The following is a 19,094-nucleotide window of genomic DNA, read 5'->3' as shown; positions in this document are numbered from 1 at the left end:
GAGGCATATATATAATTTTTGTAGGAATTAAAACATGCTTGTATTAAAAGCAGAGAGTACAGGTTTGACCAAACCTTATGTCATACCTTGGTGGGTCCAATTTTTTCATCTGTGGGGATGATTGCATCAAGCAAATCATAATATGTCCAAGTGTTCTCTGAGATTCCCAAAGGATCATGAAAAAGTCATGGGTAATACCCTAGACATTTCACAGTCCCTCGAATCATCTCGAGTTCATTATGTTCTTATTATGTTGCTACGTGGTTCACCCAATTCATACCCTTATGCTCAATGAACCTTTATGTTTTGATTATCCCTTTAAGTGGGGTAATTATCATTTGATTTTTCACTTACGAATCATGCGGGTAAAGGCCCTTATGGGCAATTTTGCTTAATTAAGAAACTTAGCCGGTTTGATTTTTAAAGATGGGTATGTAGTGCTTTAAAAATGTTTCAAATTAATTATAGGTCATTTTCTAAACCTCATTAGACAAGATTTTGATTAAGCTTAATTCACTACTAAGCCCTTAAAACTTAATGGGTAGATTTGTACTTTTAGAAATTTTTAAATATTTATGTTCTTAATCCTTATCAGGAATGATAAATTATTCTAAAAACCACTAATTTGGTTCTTAAATTAGTGGGTTATGATCTTCTAAAGTCAAACCCCCAACCTTAATATCTACTCATTTAAATACTCTTCCAAATTTCATCAATTTAAGAAATTACAAATTTATTCTTAATGAGACCAAAGTGAGATTGGTTGATACCATTTATCCATTTTATATTTCAATCATCTATACATGTCAATTAAGATCATTTATTACCCATTTGCCCTTTGGTTAGACCTAAATCCTAAATTTACCATTTTTCCCTTAAGGCCTTTTTACTTCATAATTCATTACATTAGACTCAAATGACTTTCAATTTTTTATGTTACCCCACTCATGGGTTAATTAAAATATCATAGGAGAAAATGTGATTTTTCTGAATTTATTTAATTTTAATAATTATTTTAATGAAAAAATAGGGATTTTTAATGAAAATTCAGTAACTCAACCAAAACAAAACTTCTATCTTTAATAAAATTACTAAAGGTTCACCTAGGTCAGAGGACTACTTGGACCAATTTTCATGATTCTTAGAGATTTAATTTAATTATTAGAACTATTTGTTTATTTTGAGTATTAATTAAACATAAAATATTATTTGAGTGGAAAATTAAATTTTATATTTTTAGTAAATTTCTCTAAAGTCAGGGAATCCAAAGAAATAAATTTCATATTTTTGTGATTTCTATTTTAATTATTGGAATTATTTTAATGGAAAATTGGAGAAAATTCATTTTAAACTTTAAAAATTAATTTAAGTCTTCAAAAATTAATATCTTCACTTAGAAAATTAGGAAAATTATTTTAATTGCTCTCATGTGATTAGGAGGCCAAATGTGACATTTTGGTGAATTTTAATAATTTGGTGATTTTTAAGATTTTTAATTAATTTTTAATTATTTAAATATTTAAAAAAATAGCTTTCCAATTTTATTTTTCTTAGATTCCTCTGATCACAGAGAACTCCCAAAACCAATTTGGTGATATTTTGAGTTGTATTTTAAATATTATAATTATTTTAATACCAAAAATGTAATTTCTCTTGATTAATCCATTTTAGTGGTCAAATTAATTTTAATTGATTTGATTTTTTTATGAGGAGTTCTTATGACATTAAATTACAGTGGCGAATAGTTTTTTATGTCATTTAATTTTATATTTTTTTTCAATTTAATTATATTTTATTTTTAGGGTTTAATGACAATTAGGGCTATTTTTAATGAGTTAAACCAAGTTTGTTATTTTCCTAGGGTCCTCTGATTACAGTAAACCTACCAAAATAAGTTTTATATTTTCATGATGAATATTATAATTATTAAAAATTTTATATCAAAATAGGGACCATTAACTTGAAAATTAGAGCTCTAGTTAGAGATGCCCCCTAACTTTGGAAAAAATCAAGGGAGATCTCTAACAACATAGAGAACTAAAGCCCCATGGTCCCATGCCATGGTGAATTGTGTGTGCAAAGTTATGTTCTAAATAGGGTTTATTATATTTAATTAATTAAAAATAAAATATATGTCAAATAATTTTGATTTTAATTCCACATTATTCTCCTCTGTTCACTGAGCAAGAAGGTATTTTATTTTATTTTTATAATTTTTCTACACCAAGTTAGGGTTCTAATGGTAGGGGAAACTTAATTGATTTAATTAAATCCTATTTATCCACTTAACACAGTCAGCATCGTACACATCGAAAGCCCACGCGTCGCCACGGGATTGGATGCCGCCAGCTGAGTCACCAAGCGCTTTTCGAATGTGCTCCTGTACAGCGCAATCAGAGCCCTCCGCTTGATACACACTCAATCCAACGACGCTCCTTCTTCGTCCCTGTCTGGTTCTTCCAGCGAGTCATTCACCCTAAAACCTTATGATCTCTTCTTATACTTAACTAAATCGCCTCGGGTCTATTTTTATGGACTCATCTAACCTAGACAAACCTATCTATGCAGTTAACCTAGCCTGAAATCATGATAACATACATGTAAAATTGAAATAAGCTCGGGATAGGGAGAGGATTCAATACCTTTATTTAAGAGGGAGGATTAAGTCTATGGCCGTGGTGAATTGCCTAGACCCCGAATTCGATTGAGGTCGATTTTGGGTGTTGATCAAGATCAAGGATGGAGGCTCTCTGTGATGGGGCTTTTTTGGGGGTTCTTCTTCGTTTGGTGTGGGGATGGTGTGGGTGCAAGGAATTTGGTTTTGATTGACTGTGGGGCTGTGGTGAAATATGTCCTATTTTGGCTTGATTTTGAGTTCTGAAATTGAGGGCAAGCAGTGAACTTGGGTGGATATGGTTGGAGGGATTGCTCTTAGGAAGTCTTATGGGATCTCTGATGAAAATTTGGCAGAGTTTGGTTAGGGTTTTGGTTGGTCTTCCTCTTGGCCGTGGGGAGTGGGGTTTAAGTAGAGGAGGTTGTGGTGGCTGTCATGGCTAGCAGTGGGTGGAGAGTGATGCTTAAGTGGACGGAAGAAGGGCACAACAATCCAATTTGTGTGACCCACATTAGATGGGCTGAATTTTTTATTTTCTCTAATTGGGCTCTCTCGCCCATGCAATTTTCTGAAAGCCAGGGTGGTTGGCTGGCCAGTGTCAGGTCGTCATCCCACTGAGGATGTTCAATGGTGTGCAAATGTGAAGCCAATTGGGTTTGTACATTGGTAGAGGTGATTAATTGAAGTGGAAATGGTTTTGGGTCAACTTGGGTTTATGTTGGGTTTAACTTCATGAAAATGGCTTGGGTGACTCCCCATGGTTGACCAAGGTCAGGTGGATCAGTTGGGATAGTGTGGAGAGGTCTCCATCCAAGGGATTTGGCTAAGCATGGGTTAAGTGTGTCATTAAAAGGGTTAAAACCTTTTTTAAGGGATCTTGAAAGTGGCTCCTCCTTTTTCCACTAATGTCTTGGTGAGGTCGCAAAGGCTCATATGATTCACCTATGTCTTGGGGATGGCTTCATGGCTTGTCCTTGGATTGCCCAATTTGCATGAGAAAGTATTTTGGAATTATGGGGTATTTTTGTGGAGTTTGTCATGAGGCTTCATTTGGAATAATTTTGGCATGAATTGGAAACTTAGGGAATTATTTTCATTAAATGGATGATGAGGGGAAATTTATCATGTGAGCTTTTGGGTAAATTTTGGGCTTTTTGAATGACTTAAGGGCTTGGGTTTTTAAAATTGGTGATAAATTTGGGCTTGAGTTTGGGATGGGCTTGAAATTGGGTCAAATTGGGTTTGGATTTGGTTTCAATCAGGTTTATACATGATGAATTTGAGTTTGGAATTGAATTTGGAGAAAATTGAAGTCAATTTGGTTAACATTGGGGCTAATTTGGGAAATTAGGCCTTTAAGAGCAATTTGGGGCTTTTGGTCAAATTGGGTTAATGGAGTCGTTCAAATGGGTTCTGGGGACATTTGGGATGATTTTGGAATTTTTCGAAATTTTTGGGATTTTTGGGTCATGAGGGGCATTTTAGTAATTTTGGCCAATTTTGGGGTATTTTGGGATATTGGGAATTTTAGTGAACTTTGGTTAATTTGGGTTGTGGGGAATGATTTGAGATGATTTTGAAAAGAAATTTGGGAATTTTAGGAATTTTTGGCAAAAAATAGGGTTTTAGGGGTATTTTGGTAATTTGATGGAGGTTTGGGCTAGAATGGGCAAGTAAGCCATGAAGCCATGTCAAACTGATAGGAGTCATATGAGAACTCATTTTGGATGTTAAATATTTTGGTCCTAACCCTCTTAGCCAAAAGGCTAAGGTTTTGGGTCCACCCATATGAGCCTTCCAAAAGGAATCAGGAGACTAAATCAAGGGGGTCCTAGGGTTTGAGGTGTATGAGAAAGTGTAGTGTGTGCAAGCTAGTCTAACCAAGACCAGACCACCCAGGGTTATTCCTAAGGCATGACCATCCTATGGGGAACTCCTCTTGAGCTTCCTTATGCTTAGTCTCATCCTCCTAAGTGCTAGAGGTTAGACTTTAAGCATATGAAACTCCAAGTGAAACAAAGAAGAGTTTATAATTTCTAATAGTGAGGGAGGGTTTCTTTTCTAGTCAGGGTTTCTTTTCTAGTCTTCTAAGAATAGTCAACAGGAAATTCTTATGGCTAGACCCTAGGCTACTAAAGAGGAAAGACTAGACCTCAATCAAAAGTGAGATCAATAGGGACTCTGATGATTTTTAACCCCCTATATTACAAATAAGCTCTATGAAGCTATTTATATATATTGATATTTATTATTCAACTATGAAGATATTTTAACTGTCAACATTTTAACAGTATTTATCTTTAGTACTTTCTAGCTTTGAGATATGTTGTACTTTAGCTTCATTGTAGTTAATAATTTTACAGAACTACGTACTACGTATAATTCATCTTCTGAATTGGTTTCCAAAGTAATAAGTAATGGTTGTATTCCTATTTAATATATAAGGAACATCATCCAAATTTAATGTTCTGATCTAATTTATACCTCTGCCCCATCCTCAAGCTCCTGGGGCTATTTAATTCCCTTTAAATATGAGGTAAATCATTTTGTTTCTTCTCATATAATCTTTTTACTAATCATATTGCTATGAAATGTTTGGTACTATATATGTATTTGTAAAGCAATACAAACAAAAATATAGAAATTTTCTAAAATGGAGAATTATGCTTCTTTTGTGGATGATGCAAGAGCAGTTTGCTTGGCTGTGGAATAGCACACAGGTTGCTGTGAAGATTAAGGAGAGGAGGGTCAAAATAACAGAAAAGCAACAACTAAAGCATTCCATTACATGAAGAAGATTTAATATTTTTAATTTGTTTCATTGGAATTTAATTAAATTTGCCTATTCTAACGTACATTACTATGTAGCAAAGCTCAAATCAATATTCTGCTTAACTGCTTATTTGTGAAGTAAAATTATTTGATAGAGTTAGCAGAAAAGGTCAATATGAATTGTTTGTACTAAATAACTATATGATACAAATCATCTTCTGTGATTTTAATGTTTGAAGAATATTTATTGTGATTCATTAGTTCTCACTTTAGCTCTTAGGTCAGATATAACAAAAATATTTAAATTTTGTTCAAGTATGGAATTAATATTTAATGATTAATTAGTTTTGTTAACTTTTAGATCAAATCTTACAAAGGCACTGAACACAACTCTAAATTTTCTTTTTGATACAGAATTACTTTACCATTAATCTCAAAGTGAGGTTTTTTTTTTTCCTTTTATTAATGAAATGTGCAAAAAACTATTCAAAATAGAGACTCAACTTAATAGGCAATAACCAGCACAAAGCAAAGGAATAATTAACAGCTAAAATAAAAGAGGATATAAATAAATAAGAATTGTGTTAAAAAATCTAACTTATATATATTAAAGATATAAATAATTCTTACATGAGCACTCAACTAGCCTACTTCTACACACAAATGTCTCTTTGCTTAGAAATTTGTCATCTCATTTGCAGTGTAAAAGCTCTCCTTAATAATGGAGCAGCCCACAATACTCTCTTAAATTTAGCTAACACAATTGCAACATGTATCCTTAAGAGATAAGCAAATTCAAAATCTAAATTATAAAATTTAAATCTTTATTATAGTCTTCTAATATATTAGTAGTGAACATGACTATCAAAAATTAATAAAAATCTGTATAATCTCGACACATTATTATAAGATATAAAATAGAAGTATCATACAAAATAAATCAAAGATTGAGAGAGAGATCATCACAAAAGATAATTAAGGAACTTTGAAGTGAATGGTTGAAATATCTCAATTTATTTTTCAAAATTATATAACAGTTAAAGCCTTTTTCAAGCCATTAGAAAACCATTATAAAAAAGGGAAATATAAATGCATACCATACAATTCTTATGTCTTTAGATATTTAACACCCAAACTTTCATATTTACATTGAGAACAGTTTGGTGTGATAAAATAATGCATAAAAAGTAAAAGTGTTTTTTTTTCATATGATGTTAAAGATTTGAGAGCTATTCATGTAAATATAAAAGTTTAGGAGCTAGATATGTATATACATAAGAATTGTGTGGTATGAATGTAAATAGCTTAGAAAAAAAAAAGTAATTCTTCAAAGCAACTCCAAATAACTCCCTTCAATGTGAAACAAACTTGACCTTTTTTGAAGAGCAATAGAAAACAGAAGCAAAAATAGAAGAGGAAATAGAGAAAGAAGAAAAAGAAGAACGGCTCGGGTGAGAAAAACGACAGAAATGCAATGTTATTCCATTACCAAATAAATTTTTAACATGTATATATATACACACAACTAAAGCCTTAGTAAGTTAAACTCGAGGAATAAGATAAGAACCATAAACTAAAATCTTGAAATGCTAACATCCCCCGTCAAACTGAACATTCTGAGTTAGAGATCGCTAGTTTGGAGCGAAGTTCATTAAATATGTTGTTGGAGAGGGGTTTGATAAAGATGTCAACCATCTGATCTGTAGTGGTAATGTGGTGAACAATAATTTGATTTTGCTGAATACATTCTCTGATGTAATGACAATCTATTTCAATGTTTTTGCTCCTAGCGAGAAACAGTGATTGTTGGAGAGAGCAATTATCAAAGTATTATCATAACACATGATAGTTGGTTAATATTCTAGAGTTCTGAAGTTTTGCAGTAGGCGTCTCAACAAAACAATATCAGTGGTGTCGTAGGAATGGCATGATATTTAACTTCAATGGGAAAGCGAGCAAAACTTTTTTATTTTTTAACTAACCAAGAGATGAGAATAGATCCAGGGAAAAATACAATAGTTAGTGGTAGACTTGTGATCATAAGGATTCCCATCCAATCAGACTCGACATAAGTTGTTTACTCAAGGTTACTTTTGGATATGGGTAAGCTAAAGTTTTAAGTGTCATGAAGATATCAAAAAATACGCTTCAGCTCTTGAAAGTTATGTTGAACAGATTGGTGCATCGCCTGACTAACTTTATTTACAAAATATGATAAATCATTTCGAGTAACCGATCCAACAACTTTTTAATAGAAGAAGGGATCCTTGTAGAAAGTTAGATTGGGTTTAGAATTATTTTGGTGGAAAGTAGATGGGTTTTGGATAGATTTTACATTGATCATGCCAGATTTATGAAGAATTTGATTTCCATAGGTTGCTTAATTAAGATGAAGCCAGTGGAGTTGAAGTGTTGTAAGACCTAAAATAGTGGAGATGAAGCCCCCAAGGTTTTTATCTTAAATTATTGTTGAAGTTTTTGGAGGATGAAATTGATAGATTCTATATGATTCTCAGTAAAAAGGATACATAAAGATAAATAAAGAGATAGATATGAACAGTATTTTGATGATAACAAAATAAAGATGAGTCAATATTACTTGGGTTGAAATGTAGTTGCTTGAGATAACTTATGAGAGTGGCAAATCACTATCTAGGTGCTTATTTAAGGCTATAGAAAGAATTCTTGAGTTGACAAACATAGTGAGAATAGGCATTAGCAATTAAACCCTTAAGTTTCTCCATATAAACAGTGTCAGTTAGGTGATCATGAAGAAACGTATTTGAGACATTTGACTTAAGAATAGGTCAATCATAAGTGATGGCAATGGTAAGGAAGACTCGAATTGTAAGCATTATTGCCACAGGACTAAAGGTTTCAATATAGTTAATTCCATGATGTTGGTTAAACCCTTGGGCAACTAATCGGGATTTATAATGAGTGAAGGATCCATCCTCATGACGCTTTGTCTTGTAATTCTAATTACATCCTAAATTTTTTGTTAGTAGAAGGACGAACTAGGACCCAAGTTTTTGTTGCTTGTAAGGATTGAAATTCTTTTGACATAGCTTTCCTCCAGTGATGTTGTTTGATAGCTTCGGTATAACAAGTGAGATCAAAGAGATATAATTGGTGGGTGAAGGAGGGGAGCAAGCGTTTGGTGATTGGGCTTACGGTGTCCAGTTTTAGAGAGAGAGTAAGCGTTTGGTGATTGGGAATAGGAGCTGGGAATGAGGGAGGGAGTAAAGAATGTACAGTCGAACCCGATTAGGAGGAAGGATGGGAAATTGGAGGGATATTGGTGGGTTGTGATGATGGGGAGGTTACATATTGATTGGAGAGTTCAATTGGTAAGGTAGAAAGACTTCTGGATCGACTCGAGAGAGGGTGTATGGAGGAGGTTGGGATTAAGAGAAGAGGAGGTAGATGAGATGTCGTATGAGGTTTGATAGTGTTAATGATGACATTTATTGATATGGTAAAATGGTTTCATCAAACATAACATGCCTAGAAGTGTGGATTTATTTATTTGAGGTTTTAGGCATTTATAATCTTTTTTTTGTGGCGGCATATCCTATGAAATCACATTGTTTTGAAAGGGAGAAGTGTTTGTGTTGTGATTACGGATGAAGCCAGGAAAAGCATTAACATCCCAAGACTTTGAGGTGGTTATATGTGAGGATTTTACCATAAAGATGTTCATAAGGAGATTTGTATTAGGCTATTTTGGAAGGCAATCGATTGATTAAATAACATGCAGTTAGGATGGTATCATCCCATGTGATATTGAGGTATGGAAACCTTGTTCAGCATAGTATGAGTCATTTCTAGAAAATGTTGATGTTTTCTTTCTACAACACCATTTTATTCGGGAGTGAAAGAACAAATGTAATGGTGAGAAATGCTCCATTTTTTAAGGAGAGTGTTAAAGTTATAATTAATGTACTCTCCACCACCATCCCTTTTAAGAATTTTAATGTGAACGTTGAATTGATTTTCTACAAGTTCTATGAACTCAATAAAATTTTCGAGAGTTTCATTTTTATGTTTAAGGAAGTAAATCCAAGAAAAATAAGAGTAATCATGATAAAGATAACATAATACTTGAAAGATTGTAATAAAAGAGTTGGGGATGATCCCCATACATCATAATGTATGATATGTAAGGGTTGAGAAGCTTGAAAAGTATAAGCTGAGAATGGTAGGTTATAACTCCTGGCCAGGTAACGTGAAGTACTACTGGATTTCTGAAGTTGATGATAGAGATAAAAGATACAACTTGCAAAAAAATTCTGAACTTGGCGACTAGAATAACCGAGTCTTTTATGCCAAAAAGTTGGTACTTGACCAATAAGGAGAGCGAGAGATCTCTTTGAAGAAGTGTCTAATGGTGGAATAGGTTATAGTCCTTACACACATGATCCCATAAAATGGTTTTGCTAGTCTGTAAATCCTTGATAGCATATCCATAAGCTGTGATAGTAATAGCACGAGTTAATAGAAGTTTATGAACTGATAGAAGATTGTAAGTAAAATTAGGTAGATGATGAAAATCACTGAGTAACAACTTACGTGTCAGAGTTTGTAGGAGCCTCTGTCCGTAGAGTTGTCTCCTTTGTATTCTTGAGGTTTTCAGGTGTGGTTTGGATCAACCATGACGTGTTCAGAAGCTCCACCATCCATAACCCATGAATTATTTGAATTTTGGTAAAAATTAGTGATTAAAGCCATGGGAGATTGATAGTTCGGGTCATGTCGATGTCAACACTTAATGACAAAGTGGCCGGATTTGTGACGAATCTGGCAGATGATCTTGGACTTAGAGGTATTAAAGGTCGAGGTAGTGGGACATGTCCCTAGGGCAATGGTAGAATTATGGTTTGGCTGAAAAACTGGTGTCATATGTAGAGCTTGAGTTGGATTCCAAGATTTTCCTCTGCCACAGTTTGCTATTAGTGTTGTAAGGGAACATTGTTGTGATTCTTTTGCCATTTCTTGGTCAAGATTTAGCTTTTAACTACAAAAGCTTGTAAAGGTTATCCAGATTGATAAGTTGAAGCTTGGTCCTTATAGCGGTCTTGAAGCCATGATAATTGGAAAGAAGGCAATATCTAGTGTAGATAATTATACTTCATGATTAATGATAGCTCCAACACTTGATATTGGACAGATATTGTGTCATTGTCTTCCCTCGCAATGTGAGGTGATGTAGCTCATTCTTGATTTGAATTATTCTTAATTGATTGGTTGATTGAATAAGTCGATCAACGGTTGCCCAAGTAGCCGCACATGTTTCTAAATTCAGAACATATGGAAGAATTGGGGAAGATAATTGAACAAAGGGAGACAACAAAATTTTGATCAAGAATCATCTATTGGGTATATTCCGGATTGATAGCTTCACTGCATCAATAATAAAAAAATATGGAGGATGGTGGTTGTTAGCTCCCGGTCAAGAAGCTTTCATAGTCGTTTGCATGAATAGATTCAACAATTGAGCTTTCAGGCAGTTTGATTTTCAGCATTTAGAGTAGAGGAGTAGAGATGATACTCTTACTATGAGCAATGAGAAAACTTGTTGGTGGAAATGGGTTGTTCACGTGGCAGCAAATTGGAGATCATAGAGGGAGTTGCAGTGTTGATGGAAGAACTGGAGGCAAAAAATCCATGGTGTCGTCAGGCAATGTCTCTGCTACCATGAAATAATCCTGACCTTTCTTGAAGAGCAGCGAAAAACGAAACAGTAGAGGAAATAGTGAGAGAAGAAGAACGGCTTAAGTAAAAGGAAGGACAGAAAGTGATATTATTCCATTACCAAATACACAGCTACACGCATATAAATACACAATTAAAGCCTGGGTGAGTTAAAACCATGAATAGGATAACGACCATAAAATTAAATCCTAAAATGCTAACATTATGGTATGTTGACCCGTCTGCAAAATCCAACAAGCAATTGGTGGGATCTCCTAGTTTACCTGAAGACCCCATAACCAGCTGGCTAGCTATCCATGCAGGTGGGAAGTGGCAAGGTAGTATGGGAATTAAAGGTTTAAACATATATATATATATATATATATATATGCTGTGCAGTTTGGGCTGCCCTCCCACGGCTTCTATATATATATATATAACATTATACCATAAAATGAACCCATACACATCAATAAATTTACTGAGAAAAAAAAATCGGTATATTTTAAATACAAGATAATTATCTAATAAATCAAAATTAACACATAATTAGCATACTTTAATAAATATAGTAAAATAAATAAAACTTTAGGAACACTAAATTTACCAACCAGATATGTGATTAAGAACATTATGATAAGATGTTTTTAACTGCATGATAGTTAATAATATAATTTATCTGTAATTATTTATATGGTAATAAATCAAAAAAATGAATAATCAAGTGAATCAACAAAAAAAATAGAAATCATAGAAAAATATAAAATATTTGTGTACTATTTCAAAATATAATTTTGAGTATTTATATTTGTTAAGAAGAGAAATAATTTGTGTATCTTATTTCCTAAAGACTGTCCATATTTACTATAAAAAATATATAAAATCAAATAGGACTACAAAAGAATTGAGCAAAGCCAAGCAAAAGATTGTTAGAGCTCAAGTTCATTTGTCAAAAGCTTCTTCAAATTTGGCTCATGCTCGATTCGAACTTTTCTAATAGTGCTTAGGCTCGAGATTGTATACTAAATGTTTGTGTGAGTGGTTTGAGCTCAGCTCAAATATCTTCAAATTGTGATTAATAAATCTTAAACAAAGCTAATCGAGCTTAGTAAATGTGACTTTATTGTTACAATTTTAATAAATAAGTTTACTTTATCAAGCTACATCTTATTTAACCATGTTGGTTTACATAGCTTCTCCAATGGATGCATTCTCGTCCATTGCACATCAAAAATGCAACTTTCATCTACTTTTTTAAAAATAAAATACACAGTTTCATGCATAAATTTGACACCAAATTGTTGTTAATGTAAATATGAACAGCTTTAGTTGTTGGATGTGTAACTAGTTAAGAGAGTTGAGGTATGTATTGTAAATATTCCAAAATTATATTGATGCAATAAAGAAGTAATAATGCAAGCATTTCTAGACTGCATCAAAACGAATAATCATATCAAAAATCAAATAAATTCAGCTTGTATTCAACATACTTGAATCATTAGTTAAATCACAGATCCATACGCACTAAAGTAACAGTGGAACTTCACTTCGCGCCCTTAAAAACTGTACTCTTCATCTTAAGCTCAATTTACAAGTGAATGGCCAACTTTTGTTGTAATTTCAAGCAAACAGAAACAACAACAAAAAATGATACTAACAAACAAATAGCCGTTAATAAATTTTACAATCATTTGAATAATAGAATAAAGGAAGATCTGCATACATACTGCACAATTTCTATGTATTCAGATATATAACACCTAAACTTGTATAAAAAGGTACAAAAAGTAGCCATAGCACATTTTTTAATGGAATAGAAAAGATTTGAATATAATAAATGAAAAAAATCAAATTAAAATGTAGAGATGTAAATACATAAAAAATTGTGTGCTAAGCATTTAAATACCTCTATGAATAAACTTGATCACATCACAGGAAAGTGAAAAAGTTAAGATATCAATGCAGAACAAAAAAAAGGGGCATTTACATACATACCGTCATTCATATGTATTTACATAACACCTAAACTTTGTCTTCTGCATTTCTACACCAAAATCCTTCATATCAGATTAAAAATACCACTATTTTAACTTTTAAATAAATAAAATACACCGTTCCAAGCATGGGTAAAGTGGCATGTATGTAAAAGTTTAGGTGTTAGATATGTTATGCATGGACATTGGGTGGCTTGGTATGTATGTAAATCTTTCAAAAAGTAATTAGAGAAATTGTAACGCAATGTCACTATTTATCAAATCAACAAAACTTCGATAAACAAATTCAACATATGCTAGCATCTGTTCCAAAAAGAGAAGGAAAAAATTCCAAAACTGTCTCTTTAATAGATAGATCTTAAAGAAAAAGTTAAAAAGTAGGGGTAAAAACACAATGAAGCTAATCAATAATAAGTTCCCCAAACATTGAAAGACGTAACAGACTAAGATCTGGGCTTTTCCTTCTTCTCTTTGAAAAGAGCCAAGAGAGACACACCAGAAACCTTCACAACCTTGAACCTAACTCCGGGAATATCTCCCACAGCATGCCCTTTACGACCAAATCCAGCAATCAATACTTCATCCTGTACAAGATAAGCCGTATTTCTTAGCTCATTTGAAGTTAAAGAACATTTTGATGCAGTTAGATTAGGATTATATTTAAATTTACTTATACAATTTTCAATTTTAGTTGTAATTTCATTTAAAGCAAAGAAAAAATATATTATTTAAGTGTATAGTAAAAAAAATAAGTATTGAATTTGCCAACAACAAACCTTGGTTAAGAATAAAGAGACTACTCATATCTTGGCATCAAAGGATTATTTTCTGAATTTTAATGATGTTCTGAGGTTTTATGGCAAATTTTGTCTATATTATTATTGATGACTTTGGGTTTTTCACCCTCTCTTCAACCAAGGAAGAATGTTTCCTTAATCTCCAGCAGCAACTTATTTGTCCCTCATCTTCAAGATAAATATTGCAAATATTCAATATAAGCAATGACCTTATGTATCTACTCCAGTAAAATTATAGCTGTGAAATAAATTTTCTTAATGCTGAGATAATTGATACAGCACAAAAATTTTGATTATATTTATTTGAAAATTTTTGCTTTTACTATCTTTTCAAGTTTTACTAAACATATGAATAAAGAACTAACCGTTCCCTCAATATAAGTCGATCCTCAACATAAAGCTCAGAAATATTGGAGGATGAATACAATGTATTTCCTCCAAAATCCTTCTTTGCCATCTATTGTTTGCCTTACCCACAATTCTGCATCTATTTCTTCTCTTTTCTCTCTTATTCACCTAATCCTCACACACACACACACACACACACACACACACACACACACATAAACAAAAGTTCACAAATCTCCTCACATATATAAAAAGTCAATGACCTCCTGCCTCGCAGAAGTGAAATGCTATTGGAGGAAACATGAACAGTCACCTATCATAATGACATTTCCGAATATTTATCTATAAGAAGGAAAATGAATGGAAAATCCATCTCAATGTAAAGAGACTAATGTAAAATGGCATCTCTAAGTGATACAACGTAAAAAAAATTCCCAAAAATAACCAATAACAGCAAAAAAATCTTCCATTAATTTCTCAAGAATATCAACAAAACTCGAAAGACTGAATTTTCATTCATCTTATCGAAATTACCAACACAGTGCTACTTATTTTGAAAAAAAGAAAATACCATAATTCATCTAGAATGAAGAGAACTCAAAATTATTTTTCTTTGATTTATTGTAGCAAATTCAACACCAACTAATTATACATCCATTCTAATAACTTCTTATCACGATTATTCAACAATGTGCATAAGATGAAAATTACATTTGAGTTTGAGTAAAATAAATGATGACAATCATTTTCTAATTGATATAATCGAGAACACCTTTAAGGTCACCAAGGTAATCTTTATTGGTTAATCTAAAATAATCAATCATTATACATTTTGATTAAACAAAGAGTGTTAAAAATGATGGGAAGGTGACAATGGTAGAATGATAATAGATGCAATGATCAACAGTCAAGCCAAAGGAGTAGACATGCACTATGACTAACAATGGAAAGATCACATGCAATGTATGGGGAGGTCTATGATGTGGCTAAAAGGTAAAATCGTGGATGATTAAAGATCCGTTTGGGATGGCTGCAGCTTTTATAAAGATAATTGTAAAATTATGTTGAGGAAAGTAACTTCCTAAAAAGATTACAGTGTGAATTATAAATATTTACAAAACTTTCGTGCAGCCACCAAACTTCAACAGATTTGGTTGCAATAAGTAACTTCTAATAGCAAAAACTTCTAAAAAGCAATTCCCTGTTCAGAATTGTGATGGCATTCTAAAATGCAAAACAGGCAAAAAGTTGTGCAAAACAGACCCTTAGTTCCAATCTTAGAATGCAAGAAGTGTACATGTGAAGACTGAGTTGCAGCCACAACTTGAGTGTATAAGGCAAGCAGATGGTGTTGTAGGTTTGCAACAGCTTGAGTGTATAAGGTAAGCAGAGGAAGCAGATGGTGTTCTAGGTTTGCAACAATGCTGGAAGGGCAAGTCGGAGCGATGGAAACATATATGTTGGGCTCACAACCATAAAATGGTTTACATGATCACAATGTGGAGCAGATCAGGTGTGATGAACAGGTAATACATCAAAAAGACTAGGTTGATAGAAGGCTTTAATACCACAAATAAAAGCAATTAGGGAACACAAAACATAGACAAACCAAAAAGTTTTAATATTAAAAATAAATTTAAATAAACCTTAAGGAAGCATGGGCTTACATTTTCCTCAATGTAGTTCAAACAACCATCATTTGGAACAAAGGCTGCAATCTTTTTGCCATTCTTGATCAATTGAACCCTAGCACATTTTCTGATAGCAGAGTTGGGTTGCTTAGCCTCAATGCCACTGTGGTGGAAAGCACACACTTGCATGTTAGCGGAAATTATATTGGAAGTACAAAATTAAATTAAAAGAGCACTCACATTTTTTCCAACACAATGCCTTTTGCATGAGAAGATCCTGCAAAAGGCTTCTTCCATTCATTTCCAAGGTGACTTTTCTTGTATGATTTGTCTGCCCACCTCTGATTTCTTCTATGGGTCTTCAGTTTTCGACCAGCTCCCATACCACGTGTTTTCCTGCAATTAAAAGTTTTATTCAGAGGCAAAATAAATGATAGGATTATTTGATAAAATTTTACTTACCATTAATAAAAAAAGAACAACCAGTACCGCCAACCAAAACTATTAAAATGAAATGAACATGCAGGATATATCATGTAAATGCACAGAAAGTACTGGTAGAAAAATAAGCACAGAGTTATATATATATTATTAAATGCCAAAGCAGAACTCAAACTGAACCACAAAAAAGAGACACAGATGCACATGAATGCATGGAGAAAAATATGAAGAGTAAAACTATACCAGCTTAACTACAAAAAGCCCATGCATATGAAAGCACATAATGTATGCTAGCATGTATCTAACCCAAAAAAATAATAATACATCAAGGATTTCCAGATACATGACGCAACAATATTTATGTAGCTTATGAAAATGTTAAGCGCTGATAGTCAATTGTGAATCAGCACAGGACCGTTAATAAGCATACAAAGAAAATTTCAACGAACAGCTTACAAAATAATCCTTCAAAGCCAAAAATTGTCATTCCAAAATTAACTTTTTTAAAAAAATTAAAACATGAACACAAGAATAAAATGAAATTATCCTGAAATAATTTTAAAAATTAGCAACATGTATTAATGATAATGTGCCCAAATATTGAGATATTCAACATCCACAGAGCAAGAGCTTTAAAATTTCCAAATAATTTGGAATTTTTTAGCTAATAGTGTATGTTCAAAAAAACACTTCATAACATATCACAATTGAAGTGGAAAAGAAGCCAACTCTACAAAGAATTTGTGAGCCAGTGCAATATAGCGGGACTTAAAAAAACCAATTAACATCAGTATTTTTCAAGATCATTAATAAATAAGTACAAATAAGAACCATAAAAAGGAAAACACAGAGCAGAATAGTACCAAGATTAAAAAAAATACTTGTAATGTTTGCTTCCCTAAAGGATTTAATCCCACAACAACAACAATAAGCCTTTATCCCATACCAGAGACATTGTTGAACAAAAACGAAAGGAAAAATACGGCCAAATTCCGCATAAGGTATGCAGACGGGTCTAAAGATTTCTCCAAAACAATATATTGGCTACCGAATCAATCAAAAGATATGCATAGATTCAGATTCAAATCTAAACTTTTTGTTGAACAAAAACAAATTCTTTTTTGTCCCCTGAGATCAAATCAAATACAGAATACGACGTCCGATATCTTATTTAACTGCGCAGAGAAAAGCGTAAGAGAATATATGGCCGAGAAGAAACTAGATAATTCTTACCCCATATTGAGAAAAGCGAGAGCCTCTGCGACCAAGCGAATTATGGGAGCCGCAGCAGCGAGAGCGAGGGTTAGAGAGCTCGATTGTTTGGGAATGAGAGGATTTTAGGAATATATAGTCCGCGTAGCTAGGGCAACACCGAGGAATCGATTATACTGGGAGCCGGTTTCCCTTCAGATGCAATGTTTTGGCAAACTAGACTAAGCCCATTTAATGTACCAGTGGACTCGAGGCCATGCCAGCCTACCATAGTTTTAGAAGCCCACAACGGATGGGGCCTAGCGAACGCAAGGTGTCGATCTGTAAAAGATGGCCGAAATGAGTGCATTATATTTATTTAAAAAAACAGGAATATAGCAAAAAAGAGAAAAATTAAAAATATAATAATTTCAGCTCTAATATATAACATAAAAAAAGTTCATAATATAATTACAATGCCTAAGAAAGTATATTATAGATGATTACAAGCTTGAAAAAGTAGTACCTCAAAGTTTTGTATTTATATATCTCACACCTAAGCATATATATTTACATAAGTGCGCATGAAACTACTTTTTTAGCCAAATATAATATTATCTACTTCATCAACTACTTCGCAAAAATTCTCGCACGTGAGGTTCTCCCCTTGTCCGCAAAATGTCTCTCTTGTCCACCTGAAACTGCTGCATCTTCATCATTTTATGCACCTTTTGAACATCGCTTCTCCATTAAAAGCTTCAGCAACATGTGATCTCCCTCTTTCTCCCAAACCAAGTGAGTCTAACATATTTCTCGTCCAATTCAAAGGTATCTCCCTCCTCCACTTGAAATTGCACAAATATTATTTTTCTTTCATGCTCGAATAGAACGTCATTGGCTTCCATTAAAAGCCACAAAGACATTTCATCTTTGTTCTTCACTAAAACCAAGTGAGTGCCCTAATATATCCTCTCATCCAATTGTGAACCATCTTCATCTTATGCTTAAAATCTCATCAGTTTCAATTATATACCATGCTCCAATAAAACGACATCATCCTCTGACAAAACCAACAACACCATTTCTACCCTTTGTTCACATGAACTAAGTGAGTGTGCTAACCTACTATACTATTTGTACCTTTGTACACTGCTCTTCTAAAGTTACATTAGCACTTTGCTTAGTGCTCTTCATCATATTTGTTTCATTCAACTAAATCATATATGTTTTAATAGATTTTATTTTTTGTTAAATGTACAAATTTGAATATTTAGGTGTGATATATGTAAATACATAATTTTGGAATGGTATCTATCATGATCTGGTCTGAAGATTGAAATTTCTAAGAAGGGAATAGACTACTAGACGGTGAAATCTTTTTTTTTGTCACTGATAGTTTACAATATGAATAAATTAAAAGTTCAATTAAAGAAAAATAATTTAATTGACCAAATAAAGGTTTACCTTTCATGTTGATGACCTCGCCTTATATACACAAGATATTCTCTAGTATTGATTTTATTCAAAAGTTTAAACCTAAAAAATATTAAAATAATATAATGAGTTATCTAAGATAACTAAGTAGAGTAATCACACTTCTGAACTATAGTAA

General features: G+C 32.9%; 1 protein-coding gene across 1 annotated transcript; it reads right to left on the bottom strand.

Moving 5' to 3' along the window:
- Positions 1-13,351: 13,351 nt before the first annotated feature.
- On the bottom strand, positions 13,352-17,627 carry LOC110030462 (40S ribosomal protein S23). Its single transcript, XM_020733187.1, has 4 exons — positions 17,525-17,627; positions 16,091-16,246; positions 15,887-16,013; positions 13,352-13,658 (listed from the first exon to the last, which is right to left on the bottom strand). Exons 1-4 carry the CDS (start codon positions 17,527-17,529, stop codon positions 13,518-13,520), a joined length of 429 nt encoding a protein of 142 aa, XP_020588846.1. The 5' UTR covers positions 17,530-17,627; the 3' UTR covers positions 13,352-13,517.
- Positions 17,628-19,094: the final 1,467 nt, after the last annotated feature.

This window comes from Phalaenopsis equestris, unplaced genomic scaffold, assembly GCF_001263595.1.
Source record: "Phalaenopsis equestris unplaced genomic scaffold, ASM126359v1 Scaffold000722, whole genome shotgun sequence".
In the NCBI taxonomy this organism is placed as follows: domain Eukaryota; kingdom Viridiplantae; phylum Streptophyta; class Magnoliopsida; order Asparagales; family Orchidaceae; genus Phalaenopsis; species Phalaenopsis equestris.
Note: the sequence above shows the minus strand (reverse complement) of the source record. Positions and strands in the feature narration are given on the sequence as shown.